General features: G+C 42.7%; 1 protein-coding gene across 1 annotated transcript in view; it reads left to right on the forward strand.

The window, feature by feature from the left end:
* The window catches only part of ESYT3 (extended synaptotagmin 3), a 241,697-nt gene that overhangs the window by 80,839 nt on the left and 134,188 nt on the right, over positions 1-26,670 (forward strand). Inside the window, exon 4 of the mRNA XM_078682402.1 lies at positions 8,515-8,591. Coding sequence (XP_078538528.1) covers positions 8,515-8,591 — 77 coding nt within the window. The remainder of the gene's footprint in view (positions 1-8,514; positions 8,592-26,670) is intronic.

The following is a 26,670-nucleotide window of genomic DNA, read 5'->3' on the forward strand; positions in this document are numbered from 1 at the left end:
TGGGGTGAAGCGATGGTAAAAGAATACCCTAACAAAATGAAACAAAAAAAGGTACCCGGGAGGCAGACTGGCAGTCGGATCACCCTCGAGAGGAAAGAGTTCCGGAGCTGGCAGACACCCGGGGAGTGACTCGCAGTGGCGTAACGATAATTGAGGGGGCCCCCCTGCCAGGTATGTGGAGGGGACACCTGCGGACTCTATTAGGAGCTTTCAGGTCGAAGTGCAGTGCTGAGGGGGCCCCCTTGAGCTTGAGGGCCACCCTGCACTGCAGGGGATGCGTGGGCCTGTGTTACGCCCCTAGGAGTGAGCAGGCCGGAGCAGGGACAGGCGCAGGCTGAACCTTCCCGGTGGTCTCTATGTGCCGCCATCACCCATGATTACTTGCAACATAAACAGGCAGTAATTGGGGGACTTGCGCAGCTAATTTAGGGGCTTAGCGGAGGTGTCTGCTCCGGCCAATCAGCGACCTCAAGCAAAGCGTGTGCACGCGGACTCTTGTGATCGTTATCAGAGAGTGCCTTCGTCCGAAGGGACTCTCATGATGGGGGGTTGGGGGGGCTTCTCCATAACACCCACGTTATATGCAACAAAGGGGGTCTTGATATACATAACTCAAAAGAGAAAGAACAGAAAGGCTTAAAAAAAAATAAGCACACGAGAGTTCAGTGACACAGTAAAACATGAAAAAATATAAAATTATATATAATAATGACTATTGTTTATATAGCGCTTCAAGCAGCACTCTTGTCGTTTCTAGGTGCTGTAAGATATGGAATTTAATTATTCTGGAAAAAATGCAGGCCACAGAGCCATTGTTAAAATGACACGCGCACACACAGGCCACTCCTGTGAAAAGATGCATCATTCTTTCATCAATGCGCTATATTCCCTTGACCTGGCCTCTCAGCGGGTCGACGCACCTGATATTTGAAGGGTTGAGAGAAAGCAGAAGACGGCTGGCAAATCCGCTCGGCCTGGAAATTGGAGAATTATTATTTGTACAGCGATTTGGGGGGGCCGTGAAGGTGGGTGAGCTCTGGTGAAATAGAAACGGAACGGAGCCAGGTGTGGGCACCAGACAGCAGCAGGTGATGGTCGGGGTGGAGGGCCCGCCCAGTGATCGGAGCCACAGCAGGGCTCGGACCCGCCACACACCACTAAAGAGAGGGTATCTGGGGCGCCACTGTAGGGTGATCGCTTGGGGGACAGAACCCAGTTGTGGGCTCTTTCAAACAGTTAATGCGTGTGAGAGACTTGGGGGAGGCCCACCAAGACACTAAGTTTAATGAATCATCTACGAGGTCGGACTGCATCTTAACACGAACATATCAAATTAAAATAAAAATGTACTACGTTTTGAAAATAATGCAGACGTCCAATGGGAAGAAAACCAGAGCGCCAGAAATATACTGCGTTGAGAAAATAAATGGAAAATTTACCAGGTAACAGTTATGACAATAATGGCTCCTTTTCTTATTATTAATAGGCCAATGTTGTGTTTATTATACGTGTGTCCCTTACAGGACACCTTATCTAATGTGCCCGCAGAGTCAAGACAACGTCAATATACCACCCAGCAGGCAATGGTGCTGTAGAGAGATTTAACAGAGTACTCAAAGGTATCATACAGATTGCAACCTCAAACCAACTGGACTGGTAGAAAGAAATAATGAAAACAGTGTGGGCCTACAGAATTACACCATGTGAGTCTACTGACCATAGCCCATTTGAACTTATGCGCGGACGGACCCCACTTACAAAGGACAATGTGGGTTGGGTTAAGGCTGCCCGCAGAGTACACTGGTCTTCAGAGATGGTGAAGGAAAAACTGGCCCAAGCACAAACCAGGAGCAAGTATTACTATGACAAAAAACATGGGTGCAAGGAGGTGGAAATCAAGGCAGGCGATGTGGTGAAGGTAAGAAGGAGTGGACATGTCGGCAAGGGCCAAGAGAGATACACCAAACCTCTTACTGTTCGTGAAGTGTACTGTAATTCCGCACGCCTGAGTGATGGGAAGGTCTGGCACTTTTCAGCACTGTCAGCCCACAAACATCCCGGAAACGATAGAGTGGACAACACACCTTTAGATGCCACTGCAGAGCAATCCAGGACGCAGATGGGAAGTACTGCAAGACTATATTTTTCTGACACTGAATCTGACATTGAATTTCCTGCAACCCCAGGGATGAGAAGTGATGACGGTATGCATGAAGACACCCAGCCAGCGGACTGTTCTGCTTCCTTATCCAGACCTGCAGGCGCAAGGCGCAGACTACTTGCCATTTCAACCTGTGACCTGACGCGACCTGTGGACACCAGCAGGGCTGGTAGACTGTTGGGACCTCCGGCTAAACTTAAGGACTATGTATGTGGGTAACGGAACCCCTTCGCTCCTTACTAGTTCCATTGGTTCCATTGCTCCCCAAAGGAGGGGGATGTGTTGTGTTTATTATACGTGTGTCCCTTACAGGACACCTTATCTAATGTGCTCGTTAGTGTCCCTGCGAGGACACCGTCCCAGCAGTGCGGTCACCAGCTGATAACTGTCAGAGATGACAGTTACCAGCTGATCGCCGAGCTGACTGCAGCTTCGCTCCATGTCTGGAGCATGCGTGTTGGCTTGACAATAAACTAGTTAAGAATTCACTAGTGTCGAGTTTCCTTAATAGCCAATCGAAAGTTTTTTTTAGTTCTTTGATATTTTGATATATATATATATATATATGTATGTATGTATGTATGTATGTATATGTATGTATATATATATTTAATATAGCAATTAGCTTTTCTTATTGGCTTGATTATCTTGAAGTGTCACCGTGTACACATGTACATGGCAATACCTTGGTTTTTAAAAAGTTGAGCAAAGCTACATCAATAAGTCTACGTTTTTAGGCTCTCTACTGTCAATTTGAATGTCTCGAAGCGCTTCTAGTTTTGTTAATGAATTCTAGTTGGAGTGTTTGCTATTTTTTCTTGTCGCCGACAATCCCTTCAGAACTCATAACAAACCGTCGCTGCAGGGCTCCAGATGAAATAGTATTTTCTGATCTCACATATTAATGTACACAATGCATAGGCTGTTCTAAAAGTATTTACGTTTGAGTACGTGAAGCATTTATATTTATAAAGCGCTTAGTACAGGTATTCAGCTTACATCTAAGCACTTCTGATTTGGTCAGCAGTGATTATTTAAAAAAAAATATATTTAATAGAATACATGTTTCTATTTATTATTGATAATGCAATAATGAGTAGGAAAACATATATTTTTCTTATCACTGGAATGCTCCTTTAGGACTTTATATTAAAATGTATGATTGACATTGTAGGTGTATGTTAGTCAAGTTGCTATAAAGTAAAATGTCAAATTTTTTTTTTGTATTTTATATAGTGCTTTATACTGACATTTGCCTTGTTTCCAAGGGCTTCCAAATTTAACAGCGAATGAATTTCACACCGCTGAGCCTATTAAAACTATATCTGCCTACAATTTAGATTAAATGAAGGATGCGCCGCCGCACTGTATACTCTGGGTAAATTAATAAATAAAACACGCAAACACTTTAAACAGTACTTTGGGCTAAAAATGACATGGGTTTATTTTAAGGTATTTACAATAGTTAAGACCATGTAGAAAGAGGTTCAATAAAAAAATCATTTTACGGAATGGTCAAGACAAAAAATCTATGACGTATCGTAAATTAAAAAAGAAGTCTTACTTTCTTTTCCACAGACAAAAGCAATAAATAAGGTTCTCCTTTGGTAAAAAAAAAACAATATATATATTTTAAATTCATAGATGAAAACACGGTATTTAGTTTTTGTACAAAAAAAAGATCAGTTCTGAGGATTTTGGCAAAAAGCTGATGGGCCTCTTACAAATAAAACAAGAGAGAATTCCAGTGACCGCAACTTTATATATTATATTAAATGGCTCCACACGTCGGGCCTCTAGGCGCTCCGTGCACATTACGGGCCTTTCGGCTAGGGGAGAGGACTGTGGCAATCAGGGCACCCCACCTTAGACCTCAATCTCAGCACACAGCTCTGCACACACAGACAGGCACCTCACACACACAGCTCTGCACACAGACGCACACCCCACCGGTTTCTTGGTTCTTCAGGGGACACCCGTGGAAGCCATCAGGTGCCTGTCGTGCTGGACATGCAATTTTGAGACAATAGTGAAACGGTGCGAAAGCTGTGCCGGATGTTTACTAATCCTATAAATCTAGCAATACGACAATAAATATTATACAGTCCTGTCCCCCCGAACATTGGAAAACAGGCATTGGCATAGCAATAGGTCTTGTATTTTTAAAACTTTAACATATTAGTATTGTAAATGACAATTTCTTTTATTACTCGGTGTTTTAAATAAATAAATAAAAGACATTGCCATTTACAATTCCGATAGCTCAAAATCTCAAAAGTACCAAACCTATTGCTTTGCTTCCTCTTAAGTGAAAGGATCAGCACCATTTACATTACCGATAACTCACACTAGTACAAATGCAATGCGATAGATTTTGCAGTTACAAAAAAGTTAGCTATTGCCATTTTGCATTAGAGCATTTTCTTTGTTTTTTACAAAGGAAAAAAAAATAAAAAACAATGTCATTTACAATGCAAATAGCTCAAAATAATGTAATTGCGAGACCTATTGTATTGTAAATGCTTGTTCTCTTCGATGGACGCAGGAATCTGAGTAAAACATAGCACATTCCCACTGGCGTAACGAAATATAAGCCCCCACCCCCTTCAAGGCACGTGAAGGGGCCCCCTCCGGCTCCATCATGTGCCCTTCGGACAGAGTAACGTGCTGAGGGGGCCCACTGGCGCTGTCTGGGCCTGTGTTAGGCCACGGCACATTCCAATGCATATACAGTGGCATAACTCTGGCCCCAGTGGTGCACATGGTCCCTCACCTCACAAGGCGTCCAACAGCCCCTCAGGAATGCCCCCATTGATACCAAGGCGAATGTAGATCTGTGAGATGTGGTTGACTTGGGGTGGGGAGGGGAGCAATTATTTTGCTTTACGCTACTGTTTCTCTGTACCTTTGTGCCTTGAACGGTATTGTATTTTTTTAGGTGTTTTTCATTAAATTTGACCCATGTATTTACATTGTTCAGTTCGCGGAGTTGTGCGGGAATGCACCTTTACAAGTAGATCTATTGGGCGCGAGACCGCTCTGTTGGTCTGATGATCTTGTCTCATTCCACGTACAGTGTTTCATGCACACCATTACTAAAAGGTCAGCAAAGTAGTGGTATGGGCCGCTCTATCAGCTGATTCTCGCTTCTTTCCTATAATTAATTTGTAGCGTTCGTTGCAGATTCTTCTAGAACCATTTCTTCATAGGTGACTGCAAACGATTGATTCAGTGGCGTATGGACAGCAATGAGAGCTGTAATTTACTGGAGCTCTGCTGCTGTGGTCTGCTGAGCAGACCCATTTGGTAGCAGGTGCCCAGGGAACCGAAGCTCCACTTACTGGGGAGAGGATAGAGAAAGGACTGAATACAGAAAATAGCAATCACCTTAGCCGCTATGCCCCATCCTTTAAATGATTTAACTTGTGCTTTTTGGGAAAATGAGATGGTGGATGTTTTATGAATTACCCAACCTCATTACAATATCCCGACATATCAAATACATGTTCGCTAAATGTCTTTGGGATTCCCCTAAAGTACTGGAGTGAAATATTGCCCAATTTTTGTTGTAATGCTCCAGGGGTATTTGAAGTTCCTAGGTGATTCACCTAAATTGTAATGTTTCCCAAAAATGGATATACCTTTTCCCACCCTCTCAAGCACGTGTCCCTGAAATACATAGAAGCCACTTTTTTCCAGGGAATTATCCCATCATTAGGATCTGTTGTAGGAATGGGATCTCTGGAGGGTGGTTCAGGATTCTATACAAGCAGGATGCGGGTAAATGTGGGAGGGCGGTTGGGGTAGTTTAGTTGTTAGGTTGTTAGTTGTTTCTACCTCCACTTATAGGCAAATTCATTGTAGATTGTTACTGTGCGGAGATGCATGTCTTATATGCTGTACGATGTAATGTAATTTACAAAAAATGCCTGTGATTTGCAGTTTTGGATTACATGTATAATGTAGGATGTTGATTACAATGTACTGAAAAAAATTGCACTATACGGATCCATGTTCCTGTGATCTTGGGAAAAAAGGAAAAAACGTAATGTTTTTTTTTTTTTTAAAAAGAGGAGCAGGATGAGGGCTGCGAATGAACCAAACAATTATGCTTTCATAAATTCATTGTAAATTGCTGGAGAACGCAAAAAAGAATGCACACAGACCATAAAAGTTGATGCTCTTTTTGAAATTCTCACCATCGAATCAGTCCAAGAATAACTTCAGAAGACAAGAGTACACAGTAGAACCTCCAATATAACAATACAGACTACAAATTTGAGTTGGCCAGTTATTAAAAGGGAATCGGAAGTTAAACATTTGGTAATCACCTTCAACATTCTCGCTTCCACCCAACTCGCACCTACTCCATCTGTGAAAACATGCCTTTTCTCAGTGAAAAATGTTTTGCCGGGAGCCTACATTGTGAGCAGGTCTGTTCCTTCTAATCCTTCCCTAAATATTGTCAGGCTATAAAAACTGACTCCTAATGAACACTGGTTAGAGTAGTAAAACTGCTATTTCATGGTAAATAGATAATTCTTGATTATGTAATGTATTGCACAGTTCTTTTTTGGCATGATGAGTTGTGGTTTAGTATGAAGTGGTAGTGTGATGGAGTGGTGTCACATAAAGGGGTGTGCTCATATTGTGTTCAATGGTGTAGTGATGTAAAGTCTTTTATGGTATAATGTGGTTGGGAGATTTGTGTAGGTGCTCCTTTGTCCTTGCTTATACTTTATCTGTTTCTCTAGATTCCCTTGACTGCTAGCTTCTTAACGTGGGTTGTCACCTCAAAAGTCTTTAAAGGAAGCTAAGCTTATGACGTACTGTCAATTCATGGTAGCATGTGGAGATGAGGGTATGTGTTGTACCCTTCTCTGTACTGTTGCATTGTAGTGTGTGTTATTTTCCTCAGATCCATTGGTTATAGTCCGAGTTGGGTGATCTCAATCTTTGGTTGCATATGTCCTCCATAGTTTGCCTGCGGGTTGCATGCTCATCCACTGCTACTCTTACCCCTTTTTTCCTAAATGTGCAATATAACACCCATGAAATTGACACCAAAGCAAATCCTGGTGTCTCAGCAAATCCCTGAGGTTCTACAAGAAAATAGAATGTTTTGTTTTGATTGAGGTGTAAAGCTTCATTTTATTCCATGTACTGCCTTGTATGGGGCGCAGCAGTTCAGTGTGATGTTATCAGCTGTGTTATAATGTGATGTGGTCTTCAGTTGAAAGATGTTAAATGTATAGGGAGGTGTGTGAAGTAACACAGTGTGATATATAACGATTTATTAGATGTGGTGTCCCTTAGATAGAGAGTGCCTTGGCAACATTGGCAGCAAACCGAATATATCACATCAGTTAGGGTGTGCAATGGTAGTGTGAAATGATGTTCAGTATTGTGGCATATTATAACCTAGTGTTGTCTGTGCGGTGGTCTAGGATTATGTGAAATGCCATGATAATGTGTAGTGGGATGTAGTGTGGTATGGAGTGTTGTGGTGTTAGATTGTGTGGTTTGCTATGATATCATGAGATGGTGGTGTTATGAGATGTGGTAAGTGCTGTGTTGCTGCAATTTAATGTTGTTGGACCGTTAGTTGTGAAGTGGTATGTTGAGATGTGGTGTTGAATTGTGTGGTGCTTCCTGTGATGCATAATGATGTTGTTTGATGTGCTTGTGTTTAATGGTTTGGAGACTTGTGAAGTGGTGTTTGATTGTATGAAGTGGCTAGGTTTCGTGTTCTGTTTTCGATGTCCAGAGCCCTGTTCTGTGGTATAATGTTTTGTGGTGGATGTTATAGGTGTTTTTCCTTGACGTTTGATTTAGGGGTGTATTCTGTGGTGTAGTGATTGATGGTGCAATGTGTATTTAGTGAGGTATGGTGTGTTGTGATATTGTCTGGTGTGATGCAATGTATTGATTAGATGTTGATGTGGTACTGGAAGATGGCGTGTGAACAGGTACCATGTGAACAGGTACCATGTGATATGTGTTATATAGTATAGTAAGATGCAAAAAGTTGTAGCATGGTAAGGTGTAGGAAAGAATATTGTATGGTAAAGTGTGTGGTGGTAGTTTTGATGAAGGGTGGTGTCTTGGTGTTCCTTATGATAAATCTCCACCTATTCTATTATGGGGAGTAATGGAATTCTCTTTTAGGGCCCAGCTGACTTAGAGTTTGGCGGACAGGCACTTCACCACCAATGTACAGGATATTCCTACATTTGACTTATCTTTTATTTTCAAGCCTTTCTTGGTTTCATTTTGAACTTGAATACACTTGAAATAAATGTTTGAAAGTCAATTAATGCCATTCCATAACTACAATGTTTGCTCTCTTTTAGTGTCCCAAAGTAAATGGCATCAAGGCGTACACAAAAGAAATCGATAAGAGGGAGGTGATGCTCGATGTACAAATAAGGTAAGGACATGCCATTTTTCTGACAAGATGTCCATTGATCTATCTCATACCACAGCATTCATACTACAGCACTTCTCTGACTCGGAGCAGATCATTCTTCCTGAAACAGTTATTCTTTGAGACTACACTTTTCCTGGGTTGCCATGGTATATTTTTTTTATTTCTAAAGAATGAAAGGGCGATTAAAGGGAATATTGTATCTAAAAGAAAGTCCCTGGAGAAAAAAAGTAATGTCTCTATTGCAGCAGTTCAGGAATGAGAAATCTTGTGCATACTGCAAAACCCAATTTGACCCCAAGACTAAATACAAAAAGTTTTACAGCTAACGGATATACATGTTATGGTTTTCATTCGTAAATCTCTAAAAAATGTAGTATAATATTTGTACGTGTATTGAATAAGATTGTATAAAAACAATATGTTCCCACTGTAGATCATCACCCAAATACCACTGCATACACAAATAGCACTATATTGATATTTGACCATTACAGTAAATCTTAAACATTTTACTAAAATTGTACCAAATGCAAAGAATTGTGAGAGGAGGGATGAGTATGTGGTGGAGTGCCAAAATCGAGAAACAACAAAAAGCATTATTTGTGTTGATCGCTGTACATTGTTTTAGCAGACAACAGAGGGCAAAAATACAGTAGTCCAGTGAAAGTTAAGTAGCAAGTTTATGCATACTTGCATCCGTGTGCAAGTCTGAGGGACACATAGATCGGTACAGTCAGGATTAATTAGTGGTCGGTTGCTATGGCAAATAAAAGAAAACGTGTATTGTATTGTAGGAACCCTACTCTGGACGCAACTATTTATGCAACTAGATGCTTAGAACTTTTGATGGTTTTAGCCCCAGTGTTGTCTTGGCATGATGAGACGGGTGTGAATAGGCAAGTGAATTCTCGGGGGTAAAGAATGATTCCTATAGTGATTTCCAGATAGATGAGAAAAGTTTTCATGAGTGTAGATCAAACTTACTCCAGCAGCACGACATGCCCTGCTACCAAATACTGATATGTTAATTTTTTAAAAAGGGCACTTCACGAAAATGTGCAAGTATTCTGCAAATCTGCAGGTGCCCTGTGTGCACGAGGTTAGCAGAAGATCAACAAGCATATAAGAAACTAGTCTTGACTGTAAGGTTACAAAATGTAGATGAAGCCATTGTAGATTGTGTTTTTGAAAATTAAATGGGACCAATCAAACTTAACTTTATTTCAGATTCATGATCACTGAACAGCAAGCATACTTTCAGCTATTTTATGTAAGGCAGACATAACATTGAAGATGATTGATATGAATCTGATTGTGTTTGGTGAGCATAGCACTGATGTGTTGAGGTATTTTGAGGAACATATTTCATTCAAAAACATACGTAGCACAGTAAAACTAATAGATTAGGTTGGAAAGACCTAGGCATGTTCGCAAATTGTATTGAGACTTAGGACAGGCATGTCCATTATGGTAAAGATATAGATTAAAACCCCCAGGTTTGTTTAAGTATGAAATTTGCTATTTTGGGAAATTTGAACTTGACATTATTCTCAAGGCTGATATCGTAAGATCAAAAATGTACCTTTGAGAGTTAGAGTAAAATTAAGAGTTATTAGGGCAACTAAGGAAGGATAACTTGACTGAATCATTCAACTTATCGGAGTGGGTTGCCCCAATGGTAATTGTGAAAAAGAAGGCCTATTTGCATCTATGTGCCAACCGTTGCTTAATAATTAAAAACATTCATATTGCCTGTTATTCTCAAGGTACAAGACATGTTTTAGCATTTTTTAACTAATATTAACTTTAAAGCGGTGTTACACCAAGTACGTTTGGGACTAAATTCAAGAACCTCTGTTTTTTTACTGCCTTTGATGCTGTTACATATCCCCATTTGCCTTTTGGTCTTAGTTCAGCCGCTAGTGTGTTCCAAAAACATATGTAATTATTTAATACCATTTCTGGTGTTGTGGTGTTTCTGACTGGTGTCCTGATCTATCATAAAACTCAGGATAAATGTTGTTTATAGTTTGTTATGTTGCTTGAATGAGGAATGACCCTGAAAAGGGAAAAATGTAAGTTTTTGACAAGTATTTGGTTAATCTCTTGACACCTCATGCTATTAAGCTAAAGGAAAACTTAGTTAGGGCAATAATGTAGGCACCCCACCCAGTTGACAAAGACCATGTGGGTGTTTTGTCAGGATGATGGAGTATTTGTTGCACTTAGTAACTGGGTTTACAATATTGACAGAAAACAAGAAGAAATTCTTTGACTAAGGTACTAATTTTGAATAGTAAGTGACTGAGAACAAAAGTGCTTAATAAAGTCAAGCATTACCCATGCCTACACTCAAACCTTTGTGTGCGCTACAGTGCATAGGAGTACAGTAGGTGCTAGTTCAGTGAACACGGAGTGGCGTTATCTCTAATGGTGAAAATCAAAGAAACCACAATGGTGTTCGCTTCACAAACCAGAACGCCATTAGAATGCAAAGCTCTGGCTTACACGCAGTTTTCAGAGATCATAAGTCCTTGTATCTTTTTTCCCTCTTTTATGTGAGAAAGCCATAGGCAAGCAAATTGAATGCTGATGTGGTTGTGAAACCCTTGTGAGTATAATTTTGAAATTACATTTATCCTGGGGCAAAATATTTAGAGCTAATTATCTTTCCTCCAGTATTGTGGTATCTTTCATAGATTCACATGCTTGAATCTTTCCCCGTCGTCGAAGTGGGAGTTCCATGGTACCATAATAGAGCAGTATGTACCAGTATCATAGGCTATAATGGCAATGCAAAATCAATTTAATAGCCATCTATGTCCTTTTTTTAAAATTAAAAAAAGGATGAACTTGAACTATGACCAACCAGGCGACAGCCCCTTAGAACACTCCCAAGAGAGGCATCTTCCCTCAGATTTTCCCAGCATGTCAAGTGTGAGGGAGTCCCCCTGAGCTCTGCTCAATACTTCAGATTTGGTGATTTCCAAATTGATCCTGTGCTCTTCCAATATGTCAAAACGTGTCAAGAAAAAACCCTTTAGACCTTGTATCACATGTGGTAAAAAAACAGGCTTCATTTGGCAGATCCTCATAAAGAATGTGTTTATTGCCTTCATCCATCCCACAAGATGAGACTGCAAAATATGCGGAACTTTTTCTACTAAAACCCGCAAAGACCGTGGGAGAAGACTTTTACTATGGTTGCAGGAATTCAAATAAAAAACTGCTGTGGTTTCTGAGGAGGAAAGTAGTGAGTGTTCTACTTCCTCACATACATCTAAGAAGAGGGAGAGGTCACCCCATGCATCACCTTAAAGGATCAAGAAACCCTTACAAAAGACCCACCATGGACCTTCAGAAGGCTCCTTTCATGACGAAAAAAGAAAAAGGGTTTCTACTGACTCCAAATCTGACCCATCTACTCCATCTATAGCCCTGTCATTAAAACCTTGATCCTCCTCTGAACCAGTTTAAAAAAGAGCAAACCAACTGGCAAAACGTCGTCAATGCCGTTAAAACCATTGTTGACGGCCCCTAAAGTCAAGATGTTGTCAATAGCTGGCATTCCGTTAATAATCTCACCATCAACTTTCACTGTCCCTTCAACGATGACTGTATCCATGTCAATGAAGACCACCTCGTTAACGGCTAATACACAGTCGACGATGTACACCTCTTTGATGACGACCGTGACATGGACGAGAACTGTACTTACACCGTCGACGACCGCATCGACATCAGTACCGCCGTCGACAACACAACTCTCAGAGAAGTCTTCATCGTCACCATCGAAACTCCAGCAGAAGAAGCCACCCATGTTAGTTTTGACCGCACTGTCAACGCTACCGTCAACAATACTTTTGTTATTGCAAGAAAGTATTCGTCCTGAATACACATCTTCTAGTAAGGTATCCTCACTATCACTCAGCCACTTTTTGGATCTTGAAGAATCATAGGATGAGGATCAAGGTCCTTTTAGCTCACAGTCCTTCAGAGTTGCACAAAAAGTATCCGGACAAAGAAGATGACTATTATGAGCCCGTTTATCAAAGCCATCAATATGTGGAGCAATACTATCACTATTCTCCTTCACCACCACCACAAGACATGTCCCAGGTTCCTGCTGCATTAGTACAAGATTTGCCAAGCATGCTTCAGAATTACTACAGGTGCTTTTAAACACCTGCTAAAGTGCAACCACCATCTGCGGTGTTGTCTACGTCTGCACCTAGATCACCGGACCATATACCACCTTGACCTACTCCAAGAATGACCTCACAATCTCACACCACCATGCCTTCTCAAGTTGACCCATCTACTGCAGATGATGGAGAAAGGGAAGAATGTGACATGCCAGACCATGAGACCGTCCCCAACGAATGGTATGGTTACCTTATCACTCCACCTTCACCTCCAGCACCATAACCAGTGGATCCTCCACTGGAGGGTTTTGGTGGTTTTCACATGCTAATGGAGAGAGAGACCAAACGCTTCCAGCTCCAAATCACTGTCAAGCAATCAGACTGCTTTCTGTATGATCTTAAAGAACAATCCAGAAAAACTGTCAGAGTAATACCGATTTATAGATTATATTTGGGAGGAAGGAGTAAAAATTATGAAAAGGCCAGATACTACCACTGCTTTTCTTTCTAGGATTGACAAGAAATATAAGGCACCCGAAGACTCGCCTGCCTGTCTTATAGAACATCCAAAACCTTATTTGGTTATTACTGACGCTGCACAACACTGATCTTAAAATTCTTCCACTCCAATCTCTACTCCACCAGACAGGCAGGGCAGGTTTCTCGATAATAATAGTAAGAGATTTACAGTAATGTCAGGTACAACTGTCCACGCAGCAAATTCTCTGGCTATTCTTGGCTGATATGATCGCCATATATTGTCAGACATCGCCACATACTTGAATTTCTTGCTGGAAGACGAAAAGGCTGAAGCTACAAAGACCTCAAAGGAAAAGGAAAGATCAGCATTTGAAATGATTGACTGCTCAATGGACATTGCCTCCATAGGACTCTGGGAATTCGCAGGATCAATTAGCTGGATCAGCTGTTCTTCGCCACCGGAGTTTGCTCAAAGCTACTTCATTCCTACCAGAAGTTCAACCTATTTTTCTTGCTATGCCCTTCGAAGGCAATTCTTTATTTGATAAGCAGATGGATTACCCCTACCGGCAATAAAATCTGATATGGAGACAGCTAGGTCCCTAGGAACCCTCCTGTTCCGTAAAACTTCTTTTCTCAGAGCTTGTGGGAAAGGAGAATATTCGTATCTGGGTGGATACCAGAGGTATCGACCACAATCTTTTGGCCTGCCTATCAACAGCACCAGACGTATCGAGCACCTCCACCTTATTCCAAGCAACGACCGATAAGAAGACATGGTGCTTTTGCCAGAGATACAGCTGGTTTTCGTGCCCACCATAGCACAGAACTAGTAATGCTGTCGGTACTAGATGAGCTAAGATGCATGGCTGACGGTAAAAAGCCAAGCGCCCTGATTTTATTAGATCTCTCAGCGGCGTTTGATACCGTCAGCCATGCATTGCTCCTGGACAGACTGGCTAGGTGTGGGATAGGAGAGCAAGCCCTTAAATGGCTAACAGCTTTTTTGACAGGAAGGACGCAGAAGATCCAGTTGGCAGACCAGGTCTCAGATGTGGGCATGCTGGCCTGTGGAGTCCCGCAGGGATCAGCACTCTCTCCGCTTTTATTTAACATGTACTTACAACCATTGATTGAATCCCTGGCAAATATGAAGTGTAAAGTTTTCTACTACGCCGACGATACTCAACTGTTGCTGAGTATCGATAATACTCCATCGGCTCAGTCCCTGGCCCAAGACATTCTACGATTTACAGTGAATTGGATGTCGTCCAATTTGCTGAAAATCAATCCAGATAAGACGGAAGTGCTTGTAGTTTCCACCTCTACTTCCCCCTGGAATGATTTGTTTTGGCCACAAGAGTTAGGGCCTACCCCAAAGCCTTGCCCCAGTGTTAAGAGCCTCGGCATGAAAATCGACCAGGAACTCTCGATGGTCAACCAAGTATCCACCGTAGTTGGCTCCTGTACCAACCTGATCAGACAACTACGTAAACTCGCCCCCTTGCTCTCGAGAAATATGCTGCAAACCATCGTATCAGCCACCATAGTGTCTAGAATAGACTATGGCAACGCGCTGTACCTCGGCCTCCCAAAGAGTTCCATCAATCGTCTTCAAGTTATCCTGAATGATGCAGCACGCTTGATCTTTGGATTGCCGAGGAGGTCTCATGCTTCCCCTCTGCTCTATAGGCTACACTGGCTGCCTATAGCGCAGAGAGTCGAATTCAAGAGTATGTGTATCTGTCACAAAGCAGTCCACGGACAGGCGCCAGCCTATGTAAAAGAAAGGCTCAAGCTTTACGAACCAAAGCGCGCCCTGCGATCGTCCGGATCTTTTCTGTTATCCTGCCCACGCTTCAAGTTAACAACTAAAGGAGGCAGATCTTTCTCAGTTCAAGCCCCTACTACCTGGAATAAGTTACCAGAGGCGCTTCGCAGAGAACCTAACCTCCTCCACTTCAGGAAGTCCCTGAAAACCTTACTCTTCAAGGACGCTTTTCCATCTCAATATTCGGCTATTTAGATCAGACACCCACGTACTTTCATTCCATCTTTGTTGCTGTACTTGGTCAGTAGCGCTTTGAGACCCGTCGGTGATTTGGCGCGATACAAAACACAGTTACAATTACAAAGTGTCTGCTACACCACCTATACATCATCATTCGGTTGGAGCCAGAATTGCCCAATACCTATATCAATGGAGAAAGATCACTACCAATAAGTGGGTCCTGGATCTCGTTGCTTATGGAAATACCCTGGAGTTTTTTTTTAGTTTTTTTTTTTTTTAGATGAAACCCTTTGTTTGATTATTTAAAATCTTACAATTTTGAAAACACATAAAATGTCATGTATAAAACTATTAAAAAAAAAAAACATTACACCATAAAATTCATAACATTTCATTAAACTACTTCATTTTAAAATGTAATCACCTAATTTTGTTTTAGCGGTTAGTAGGAACCTCACAAAGGTAGCGTTCATACCTATATCATTCTAATCAAGACAACATTTCAATGCATGCCTGCATGACTTTATTCCACGTAGATTAAAAGGTACCCTGGAGTTCATTCAGATTCAACCTCATACGCCACCAACAAAATTCTTGCCATGTTGTCTTCATCTTCATTGCCAGGAGATATTGGCTATGTTAGCAAAGAGAACCATAGAACAAGGTCCACATCCTCAGAAAGGAATGGGGTTTTACCCCCAGTTTTTCCTCATAATGAGGAAATCGGGGAATGGCGCCCCAGTCTGGATCTCTGGAAACTCAACAAGTACCCGAAGAAACAATCTTTTCTTGTGATTACCCTCCAGGAAATCCTCCACCTCCTCAAATACAGAGATTTTCTGACCAACCTCAATCTCCAAGATGCCTGTTTCCCTATCCCCATCCACCCAAGGCATTGCAAATTCCTCGGATGCAAAGTAGCTGGCACTCATTATCAATTCAAGGTACTTCCCTTTGGTCTCGAATCGGGTCCCAGAATATTTATAAAATGTCTCTCCCCAGTGGCAGCCTACCTGTGACAAATGTCTAAGTTTTCCCATACCTCGACGACCGGCTAATAAAGGCTCCATACCATCCAGCAAGCATCGAGGGATACCTCAAAGTGTCTACAGCTCTCTCAAACTTTGGGCCTGAAGGCCAACTTTCAAAAAATCTCTCCTTTCTCCTTCAATGAGAATAACCTTTCTAGGAGCAACTCTGAGCACATTGCTAGACCAGGCATTCTTGTCCGCAGACAGGCAAAAGGAACTTTCAATACTAGCCCGCTCTCTTTCAAAAATAAAGTGTGCTTCAATTCACCTGATCGAGTCTCTACTCTGCAGGATGTCATCAGCCATCCTCCTAGTGCCTCATGCTCCTCTCAAAACCTGTCTTTTCCAGGTAGAACTGGACGCACAGTGGCTCGAGGTGGAAGGACAATTTGACCTCATTCAGATCACCCCAGGGATGAAAACAGGTCTTTCTTGGTGGACAAGCTCCAATAATCTCCCCTTCTGGAGTACGTCATTGCAACAGGCGCTTCTCTGCAAGGGTGGGGAGCTCACTTACAGATCTTTAAATTCAGGGTAAATGGACTCTAGAACAGTCCAGAATGCATATCAACTTACTGGAGCTCGGAGCAATCTCGCTGGCTCTCCAAGCATTCTTGCTGAGAATTCAGTGGCCTTCTGTGTTGATAAGAACAAACCACATAACACGTATGCATTACCTCAACAAATAAGAGGGTACAAGACCCAAAGTTCTCTCACAAGAAGCTCAAGCTATCTGACAATGCGCATTACATCATGAAGTGACCATAAGAGCGGAACACCTACCAGGAAAAACCAATTCTCTAGCAGACGCCTTGAGCAGAACGACCGAGCGTTGTCACGAAGGGGAACTGAACCAACTCTTTTGCCATATTCCAACGATGGGTCAAGGCCAGACTCGTTCTTCTCAAATCTCAAGAGAACAAGAAATGCCTGTTTTACGCCAGCTGGTATCCTCAAGAAGGGTCCTGGGGGAATGCCTTTTTTTTTTTAATTCTTTTTATTAGCAACAGAAAATAGGTGGCAGACATCACTATCAAGGCATACGACATTCACAGGTGCATTGCGGGAAGTCAAAGAGCATAAATCGCATATATAGTACAAACGCAGGCGTAACAGTGCATCACATTACTTTTACAGTGCGAGCGGTTCGTCAATCGGGACAATTCGGTGGGGTTCACAGATATTGCCTCTGTATTCATTCCAGTTGGACCACACTTCAATCCATTTCCGTGGGCATCCACGTGCCACGTACACCGTTTTCTCCTGGAGCATGCACCAGTCAATATCCATCTTCCAGGAGCTCAGTTTAGGAGGCCTCGTTGCCCCCCACATCCTGGCGGGGAATGCCTTTTTGATAATATGGTCCGGGATTTATGCCTATGCTTTTCCACTGATCCCTCTTATTTCCAGGCTTTTTATGAAAATGAAAAGGGAACCATGCCAGTTGATACTCATTGCTCCATGATGGCCCAAACAACACTGGTTTATGGAGCTCCTCATGTTTGAGGACAACCACATTTAGTTGCAGCCCCAGATGGACTTGTTGTCAATGAACAACAAGCAGATCCTTCATCCAGACCCGATTTCTCTGCATTTACCAGCCTGGCTCCTGAACACCATGACTATTCCAGAGGACTGTAAGAATATCCTCGCTAGGACCAGAGCTGACTCTACCAACAAAACAGATCGCCTCAAATAGAAACTATTTTGTCTACGGTGCGAGAAATCTAATGTACATCCTATCATATTGTCTCCAGAAGAGGTGTTGCTTTATTTGCAATCTCTATCCAAATCTGGTTTGGGGCATACCTCCGTCAAAGGGCATTTAGCCACTATTTCAAGGTACAGACGAACCTTGGGATCTCCTTCGTTGTGGCCTCCGAGATTGGTTGTTCAATTTCTTAAAGGACTATTAGGAGTATATCCTCCAATAAAGTCACCGGCACCTGCATGGCAGCTTAACACTGTGCTATCCCAATTGATGAAAACGGCCATTTGAACCTATCCAAGGGCTGACCTAAAGTTCCTCACTTGGAAGGTGGCATTGCTGTTAGCTCTTACTTCTGCGAGAATAGTGAGCGAACTCCAAGCGTTCACTAAGGAAACTTTTTACAATTCAAAGATAGCATTGTAATTCTTCAGACTGATCCCTAATTCAAAGCAAAGGTTCCCATTGATTTTCATCTCAATCAACCAGTTCTGCTAAAGACTTTCTTTCCCAATCCTCAAACACCATCAGAGACCACTCTTCATACTCTTGATGTCAAGAGATGCTTAAAGTTTTACTTACATCTCACAAAACATCTCCATACTACAGTTCAACTTTTTGTGGCCTACGCAAACAATAACAAGGGTGGACCAGCTTGCAAACCAAGCATAGCAAGGTAGATTTCAATAGCTATACGGTTTTGCCATTATAAGGCAGGTAAACCTTAAAGATGAAGGGATAAAGTACACACTACAAGAGCAGTCCCTACAGCAGCAGCCTTGTTTGCTGGAGTGCCCATTGGAGGTATATGCCGTGCTGCAACCTGGAAGAGCAGGCACTCTTTCACCCTGCATTACTGTCTGGATTTGTCACAGAGCACAGATGCAGTTGTGGGTCAAGCGGTACTTCAGCATCTTTTCCAATAAGGTGAGTCTGTTACCATACAATTCATAATCTTCCACCCACCATCCGCTGTCATACTTATGTCTTATTTTATTGCTAATGTATTACACTGCTAGCTATTCTGATTAAAGCATGTGAATCTAGGAAAGATACCTAGTTGGTTATTGAGTAAGAGTGAATAAAGTGGGGCAGCTAGAGAAAGTTTGTACAAAATTCTGCAAGTCCAAACAAGGTATAAATGTCCAAAGCTGCTAGATTGTCCAATGATAAGAAATGGTGGCAGAAGAGGTAAACTCTGGAAAGTTGGAGATGAATGTATTAAAACTGTGTTAAGGCCCCCATTATGAGGTCACTGGATAACATAGGACTGGAATTTCTAATTCCGACTAGTATCCCTTCACTTAAATCCATGGCATTAACGTTATTTGGGGATTGAGAATACCGGATCCAGATCTGCATCTTTTTCCCTTTCCACTGGTAAATAAACAGGCACAAAACCACACATATTTACCACATGCACGTATGTGTGGGGCTATTTTTAAGATCTTGGTGTTGGGACAGGCTTGGAGGTCACAGGGGAGGGTAGAAGATGAGAGCGAGAGAATTTTCTACTCCCCTCATTCTGTCCTTGGTGCATGGGAGTGGGTGACAAGCTTAACTGCAGCCTGCAATCTCTCTCTCCCTCCCTCTCCCCCCCCCCCCCCCCCCCCCCCCCCCCCTCCGTCCGCGCATTATTGCCCTAAAGTCCAGGCCTTTTATTTCCAGGCCCAGAATTATCTGGTCTGGAGTTGCACGCCTAGTAATTCTAGGCCCGGCGACACCAGGAATGTCATTCTGACCTGGAGAGGTGCATTCCCTCGTGTGTGTTAATAAACAAACCCAGGCAAACCTCGATAGTTAACTAGCACATAAACAATGGCAAATGAGCCACAAAATTAAATAATACACAACTGTTTAGCAGCAAAAGTACATTTTAATCACATACATGGGATAATATTTGATAAAAACAAAGAATCACTCATGTCAATTGATAACACAATATGGCATTATAGCATATGCATAAGGAAATATAAAAAATGAATGCTAATAATAATTCATATATGGATGGTTTCCTGTCTACGCGTTTCGACACATGTCCGTGTCTTCCTCAGGACTTTACCATCATAATGCTATTTGGAACAGGCTACTACAGACTTCTCCTATTAAGTAAATCTTGCCAGTTGGCTGCTGAAGAATATTCTGCACAGATGATGTTCTGTTTATCTGCTCGGAGAATGTAAAAAACCGTGTCTGAATGCCGTTATCCGCCCTTCCTAATGTGACTATTAAAAAACTCTCGGGTATGTGGAGTTTGTCGTTGCAATGCTTGCATCTGCGTGGGCAGCGGTGTCTTGATGAATGTAGAATGTTGGTGACTAGCTTAAATGATTTCTTAGCTGCGACACAGTCAGAAATCAAATGCGAGACCAAGTTTCCTCAAACTTGTTATTTGGGTTCTTTTACCTGTATGCACTTCACACAGCGGCGTGATATCTGGGTTCTCGATAGCGTGTTCGTTAGTAGGTGCATTCCCTCGACATTTTAGCTTAAATCTGTTTTTATTATTCGGTCGGCTGTGTGATTTCCGATGTTTACCACTAAATAAATGTCTGTCCTTGATTTAGAAAAAAAAATTGGAGTCTCCCCCTCCCAGCTGCTTCTAAAGGTTGAAAGGTATGATGGCTCCTGCCTGACACTGACTGCAGTGCTTGCAATATGGCTGTCACACTGTAGTTTGCAGTGTCCCCATTAGATGACACGCGAGTATGGTGGTTGGATGTAAAACTTATCTTTTCAGAATTCCTGCATAGACCACGACAGAGAAGTCCGCTGACTAAAAGCAATGCTGGCAAAAGTTTGTGGAAGAAGTTCTGTACCTTTAAATGATGTTTGTTTTTCACCCAGTCCCATAATTTATTTGTGCCAGGCCAGCCAATCAATAATCAGAACGAGCGTGTCAAGCTATTTACTTGAGACCACAAACATGCAGTGCTCAACTAAATGTTTTCTGCTGTGGTCATCTTTTCAGGAACTAATTAGTCGCGTGACATTGATTGTTGTTTGTTCCTGTGCCTCATTAAGTTTTAGACTTCATTTGCGTTGACATCACCTCAGATGAATTTAAGCGGAACGCCATTTGACGAGGAGCATCTCTTTAGACATCACTTTAGCTATGTCAGGAAGAGGCGATTGTGAGAATGACTACAAAATGTGAAGCACTGCGCTCTGTGGGTCTGCCTCACATCGTTGATATGGTGGGCATGGAAAGACTTTTATTATTATTCTCGCTTTGTGAAAGTTTTAATTAACTATGCAATAAAAATGCATTTGACATTTTGACTTTGCATGTATATCCGGTTAAGAGATGGCTGCATGTCAGATGAACGACCTGCTGTTTCCACGAAGTTGATTTCGGTCCTGTTCTTTCTGCTTGCAACATCATTGCATTCTGGGAGTTGTAGTTTAGTTAAATTTAACAAAAACAATACAGACGCCAGAAAAGACAATTTGTTGATGGAACTTCCAATATGGGGTTATGCACCAGTGAGATGGCGTCACCTGGTAACCCGCCACTTACATTGCCGTGACTGAGGTTACCTGTCCTGGCGAGGAAGTGTTTTACCTGAAATATGTTTGGCATCTGTGGGGCCGATTCGAGAGTTCATTTTCTCCAAGCTGTCTCCGAAGGCTGCATGTTGTGTCTCGCCTCTTATAAGCAGGGCAGGGTTTAACTCCACGTGAGTTAGGCATCCCTGATTTGCTTATCGTTTTTGCATACACCCGAAGACCAGAAGTAACCTTGCTCCCAGGCAGGCGGGCAACTAGAGCCGAATTTCGGTGGGGGGGCTGAAAATATTTCCGGGGGGGGGGGGGGGGGCTAATTCTTCCAATCACGGACAAAGTGGCTGTGAGAAGGGGTGACCACACAACAAAAGCCTCATCTACAACTAAATGGTCTTTTAAAGACCTGTTAAGTACTCGGGTGCGGCTGCAATTACATGCTCGCCAGCCCGCGAAGCTGTGTCAGCCCGGGCTGACAGGCACGAGGGGGGGGGGGGGGGAATTGGGGGCTGGGGGCTGAAGCCCCGTGAGCCCAATGGGTGTTGCGCGCCTGCTCCCAGGTAATGTGTAAAGAGATTTTATTGTAGTGGATATTTTGGAATCTTATACAATAAACGATTATTCATCCATAAAGCGATTTAAAAAAAAATAATAATTTGCCTCATATCACCCTACTTTCCTGATTGTTGTTCCACACTATCGTAGCACGGGATTGCCTGTACTGCATATTTGCTCTTCAGGTTCACACCCAATAGTAATTTCAGGATTATACAACCGAGTATAACATCCTATAGACAGTTTTAATTCACTACTCCTTTATATGTAACGTTTTTGGAGTAAGTAGCAGTTCCTTGAGATTTAACTTGCCGCATAATGCACCTAGCGATGTCCTCGGTTCTACAAGTCCACGTGGTGTATTTTACTTTACGTATTAATACGCTAATGCTGTGTAAAGCAAACCGGGTCTTAGCTGCTGCATGAAGCGTGGCCCGTCTAAGCGGCACCCCTCGTTGTAGGATGCGATCGTCTGGCTCATTAATCTGTAAGTTAACTAATTCTGAAACAGCTATGCTGTCCTTTGAATTTACATGTTTGAGCCTTCAAGGAGTAACGCCGCCAGCTTGTGTAAGAAGATCTTCTTTTACTTCCCAGATATATAATCATATTTTTAGAGCCGTGCAAAGGTATGCACCGCCTTTTTCAGTCAGGTATTCAAAAACGAGTTATTTGAAGCTCCTTCGGGTGTCCGTGGTACATTTTTGTGGAATCTGACTCTTCCCCTTGTAGTCTGCCCGCAGGCCCTGGTCTTAAACGTCCTTTTCGAAGTTAGGTGTGACGTGCTTGTTCCGTACTCGGCGTGTTTTGGGTGGACACACAAGATATTTCCGTCAGTCAGATGCCATGCTGCTCTTTGCAGTAACTGGTACTGCAGTAACATTAAAAGAGCATTTTCAAACCTGTAGAATGCAGAGTTTTCTTTAAAAAAAAAACACAAGATGGCGGCCTGAGCCCACCCTTATTTTGTAAACCGGATCGGTTGCATCACATAACCTGTGCTGAATGCATTTTGTACCGAGCACCGAAAAGTACTTATTGACATTATTTTACTTTGATTGTATGGTGTGTACTTTATCTCGGCTGCACTATGTTTACAGAAAAAGGTGTTGGAACCACATTCACTCCACAGCCTTCTCAGATCTATGCACATTGTGTGCATTTTAGCGTCTTCCTACCAGGACTTGCAACAGGTTGCTTGATTTCACAGAAGTAAACATATTAAACGTGGTTTCTAAAGATTCCAGAGTTCCTTATAGTTGGAGAAAATACAGACATCTTAAATCAGTATTAGAAATTTGAGTTCCACACTGTCGTATGTAATAACTGAAGGGTTAGGCCTTGTTTTGTGCCCCAGGTTGGTGAACAGTAGAATGCCACCCTGGCCTCTTGTGCCTTTAGTTACATATTCTTATAAGTGATGGTGATAGATACAAGTGTATAAAGTCATGAACCCACAGCCTCTTTATATTGCTGTCCTTGCACACAACACATTTTTAGGTCTGGCTTAGAATCGTCTTTCGTGTTATCTAAAAACCCTTATAAATACATATGTAAATCAATAAAGTCTTTGGATCTGCCCTCTTCATCCATTGGCCTGTTATATTGTTACTCTCGTTTTGCTTCTGCATCCGTGTGGTAATAGGTCTCCCACTTTTCATCCATTGTCTGTTGTACCCTGAGAATGACAGCATGCACCTGGGCTTGATGGGCCAATATGTCTTTCATTTCTATTTTATTTGTTCTGTGAGGGTCCTGTAGCTCCCCAACTGGCAATTTTACTATTTTCACTTTTAAAACTGTAATATCTATTGCATTTGCTAACAAAAAAATAAAAAAGAGCAGGCTTGCAAGGCTAGACCTGTTGCGCTTGACAATGCTTGTTTTGATTCTCTGTTGGATGCTCTCTCTTGAAGTCTAAGATGGGAACAAATTAATTCAGAGGGCAAGATCTTCGTTTATATTTTGAGGATTTGTTTCGGTTTTTAAAACATGGACGCGCATTACTTGCCATGAGGATGTGAGGCTTGTAATTGGCAGGGTAGGGGGGGGGGGGGGGCTGCAGAACGACCCTCTCGTCAGCCCCATAAAAATCGGTCATTTGGCTGCAGCACATTTGAGAGGGGGACACAGCGCCTCATTGTGCTGCGGTGCAATTCTGACATTTAGGACGTGTTGTACGTTGAGGCAGCAAAGCCTTTGTCGGGTGAGAAGAAATGCGCCCGGCTCTTCCGAAATAAAAACGCACCGTTAAGTTTACACGACCAGTGATGTCCACACATTTCCCTGTCATCCCGGTTATTTTTGCCGCATATTTGGTTAGAGCGCTGGCCGTCTAGATTTGCGGGGAACGAGGCGCACCCCTATGTTATGACCTTGGTTTCGTCGCCCACCCGTTGGTACGGGTAACTTCGGAGAGCAGTGGCGTCGGCACTTGCTTCGGGCATCCCATGCCGCCAGCTGTAGGGAGATCCGCAAATCACCCCGAACACAAGCCCACGTTGGAGGGCCTTGTTTTTTATCGGACGTGAACTTGTGCTCGCCTCATCAGTATCCGGAGGGAAACCGCCGTCAGATCGACAGCTGCATAGAGACACAGGCCTGAGAGGAGGGTGACTCCCCCCGGCAGTGTAAGGAGACCGAACAGGCTACAACAGGACAAAGTATGGTGCGTTACATTTTATAACTCTTTCTGATAAAACCTACACTCTCTGAACTTTGCATCTATTCACCGGATGGTCTCGAAAGCGCTTTGGAGCCTGGACAAAAGTAAGACATCGCTATAGAAATACTGCAATTTAACACAATACCTACCTATATATCGATGACACAGATAAAGGGTTCAAATTAAATGTTCGTTCCCTCTACAGACTCCCATAAATCGTGCCAACTTGCTTCATGTTAACATATAATTAGTGCTTCGAGGCCCTCAATAAGGGGTAGAGCATGACCTATGGTCCTGGGCCAACACACGCCTTTCACTTTGCCCCAGAGCTGTCTCCCGTGGACCATGGGTCAGTGGCAGGTGAATCAGCGCCACAGTGACACTCTCAGGGACACACCTTCTGTGGGTCTGGGACATCCAGTCTTTGGCACTAAGAGCTTTGGCTCATCTGTGTATCAGACGGGGGAAGTCTGCAGGGCTACAACAAGAGTGTAAGACTAGATTACTGTCTGGAAACTGGGGCGTGGGGCAGAAGAATAGTGGAGTTATGAGGTGCCGAGTCTTGGGGGGGGACAGTACTCCGGATGAAGGACAGTGTCGTCAGCGGATTCTGTAAATGTCACCCTGAGAAGATATCTATTATTGACACTAAAGTCAGAGTTAGTAAAGCTGTCCTTGATTACGTATTTGTTCACAAATGGTATGAAGTTTAAGGTAGCTTTGGTGCTTAAACATAAAGCTTCTGCTGAAAAAAAACCAATGTGTATCCAGCAAGCCGCTGGGGGCAATATTGTCAATGTAGCTCCTGGAGACTTCTCTGCAATCTGTAGTCATAGGCTTGAAACATCTTTTTTACGTAGTGTTTGTGGAGCATATAATTGCCCATAGGTGTCCTACTCCTGGCCCTAATTTATATTAGAGGCACCCGCCTGATAGTATTTCCTAAATTCTGAAAAGCCAAGTCTTCGGCCGCTTACTGGAAACGAATAGATTGTGGATGGGCCTAATTTCGCGAGGAACACTGTTCCAACAATGTGCCATTTGGTATGAGAAGGCCCCCCCCATCATTCATTTTTTCACATCTTTGGGATCACCAACAAAGATGCAGAAGTAGAGTTATACCATGAGAACACATGCCTGTTGGCCCCTAACAAGCAAGGCCATAAAACAGATATCCTCTTCTACACTAGTAACCAGTGTTAGGAACAAAAATGTCCCGACGGGGGATCCAGCGAGGCAGCCGAAGTAACACACGGGCTGTCTCATTTTGGGCAAATGGTAGTTTCAAAGACCCTACAATCTCTTGTCAGATGGTATAATGCATATTACATGGCACAACAGGTTGAATTTTCTGTAAAAGTTCATTAAAAAAGGAGGTTGAAAAGTTGGATACGTGTGCTCATGATGAAAGCCTATCATCAAATGATCCTCAGATTTTTCCCAATCTTAGCAGGAGAGGGAAGCAACCTATAGGATTAGGCCACCAACCAGATGTCCTTACAGAAAGCTGGCCACGTTCCACCAAACCTCTGTCATATTAAAGTTCAACTGTAAACAGTTTGTAGTCATCCAATCAGCTACTCCGCTAAGGCAAGCGTGGAAATTGCAAAAAGCCATTTCACTCTCTCCACCCATTTTCAAAATTAGCTTTGTGTCATCTGCATAACACACTCGAGATCCATTGAATGAACGTTTGATATCGGCATAGGGAGCCACGTGAAACCTAGGGTAAATGTCCCTTGAGGGGACACCACCAAAAGAACTTTTAGGATCAGACCTGAAGGAGGGCAAGAAAACCATCTGACTTTGATTAGTTCAAAAAGAACAAATCTAATCCAGTGCTTTCCTATTGATGACCCCAACTCTGCTCCGCCTTTACTAAAAAGGTAACATGACATTTCGTATGAGGCGGCTTGAGTAAAATCATTGCTGCGAGGCCAGCCTGATCTGGTGTCATCCGAAGGTCGTTGAGACCTATGA

Source organism: Lissotriton helveticus, chromosome 3_1 (assembly GCF_964261635.1).
Source record: "Lissotriton helveticus chromosome 3_1, aLisHel1.1, whole genome shotgun sequence".
Lineage (NCBI taxonomy): Eukaryota > Metazoa > Chordata > Amphibia > Caudata > Salamandridae > Lissotriton > Lissotriton helveticus.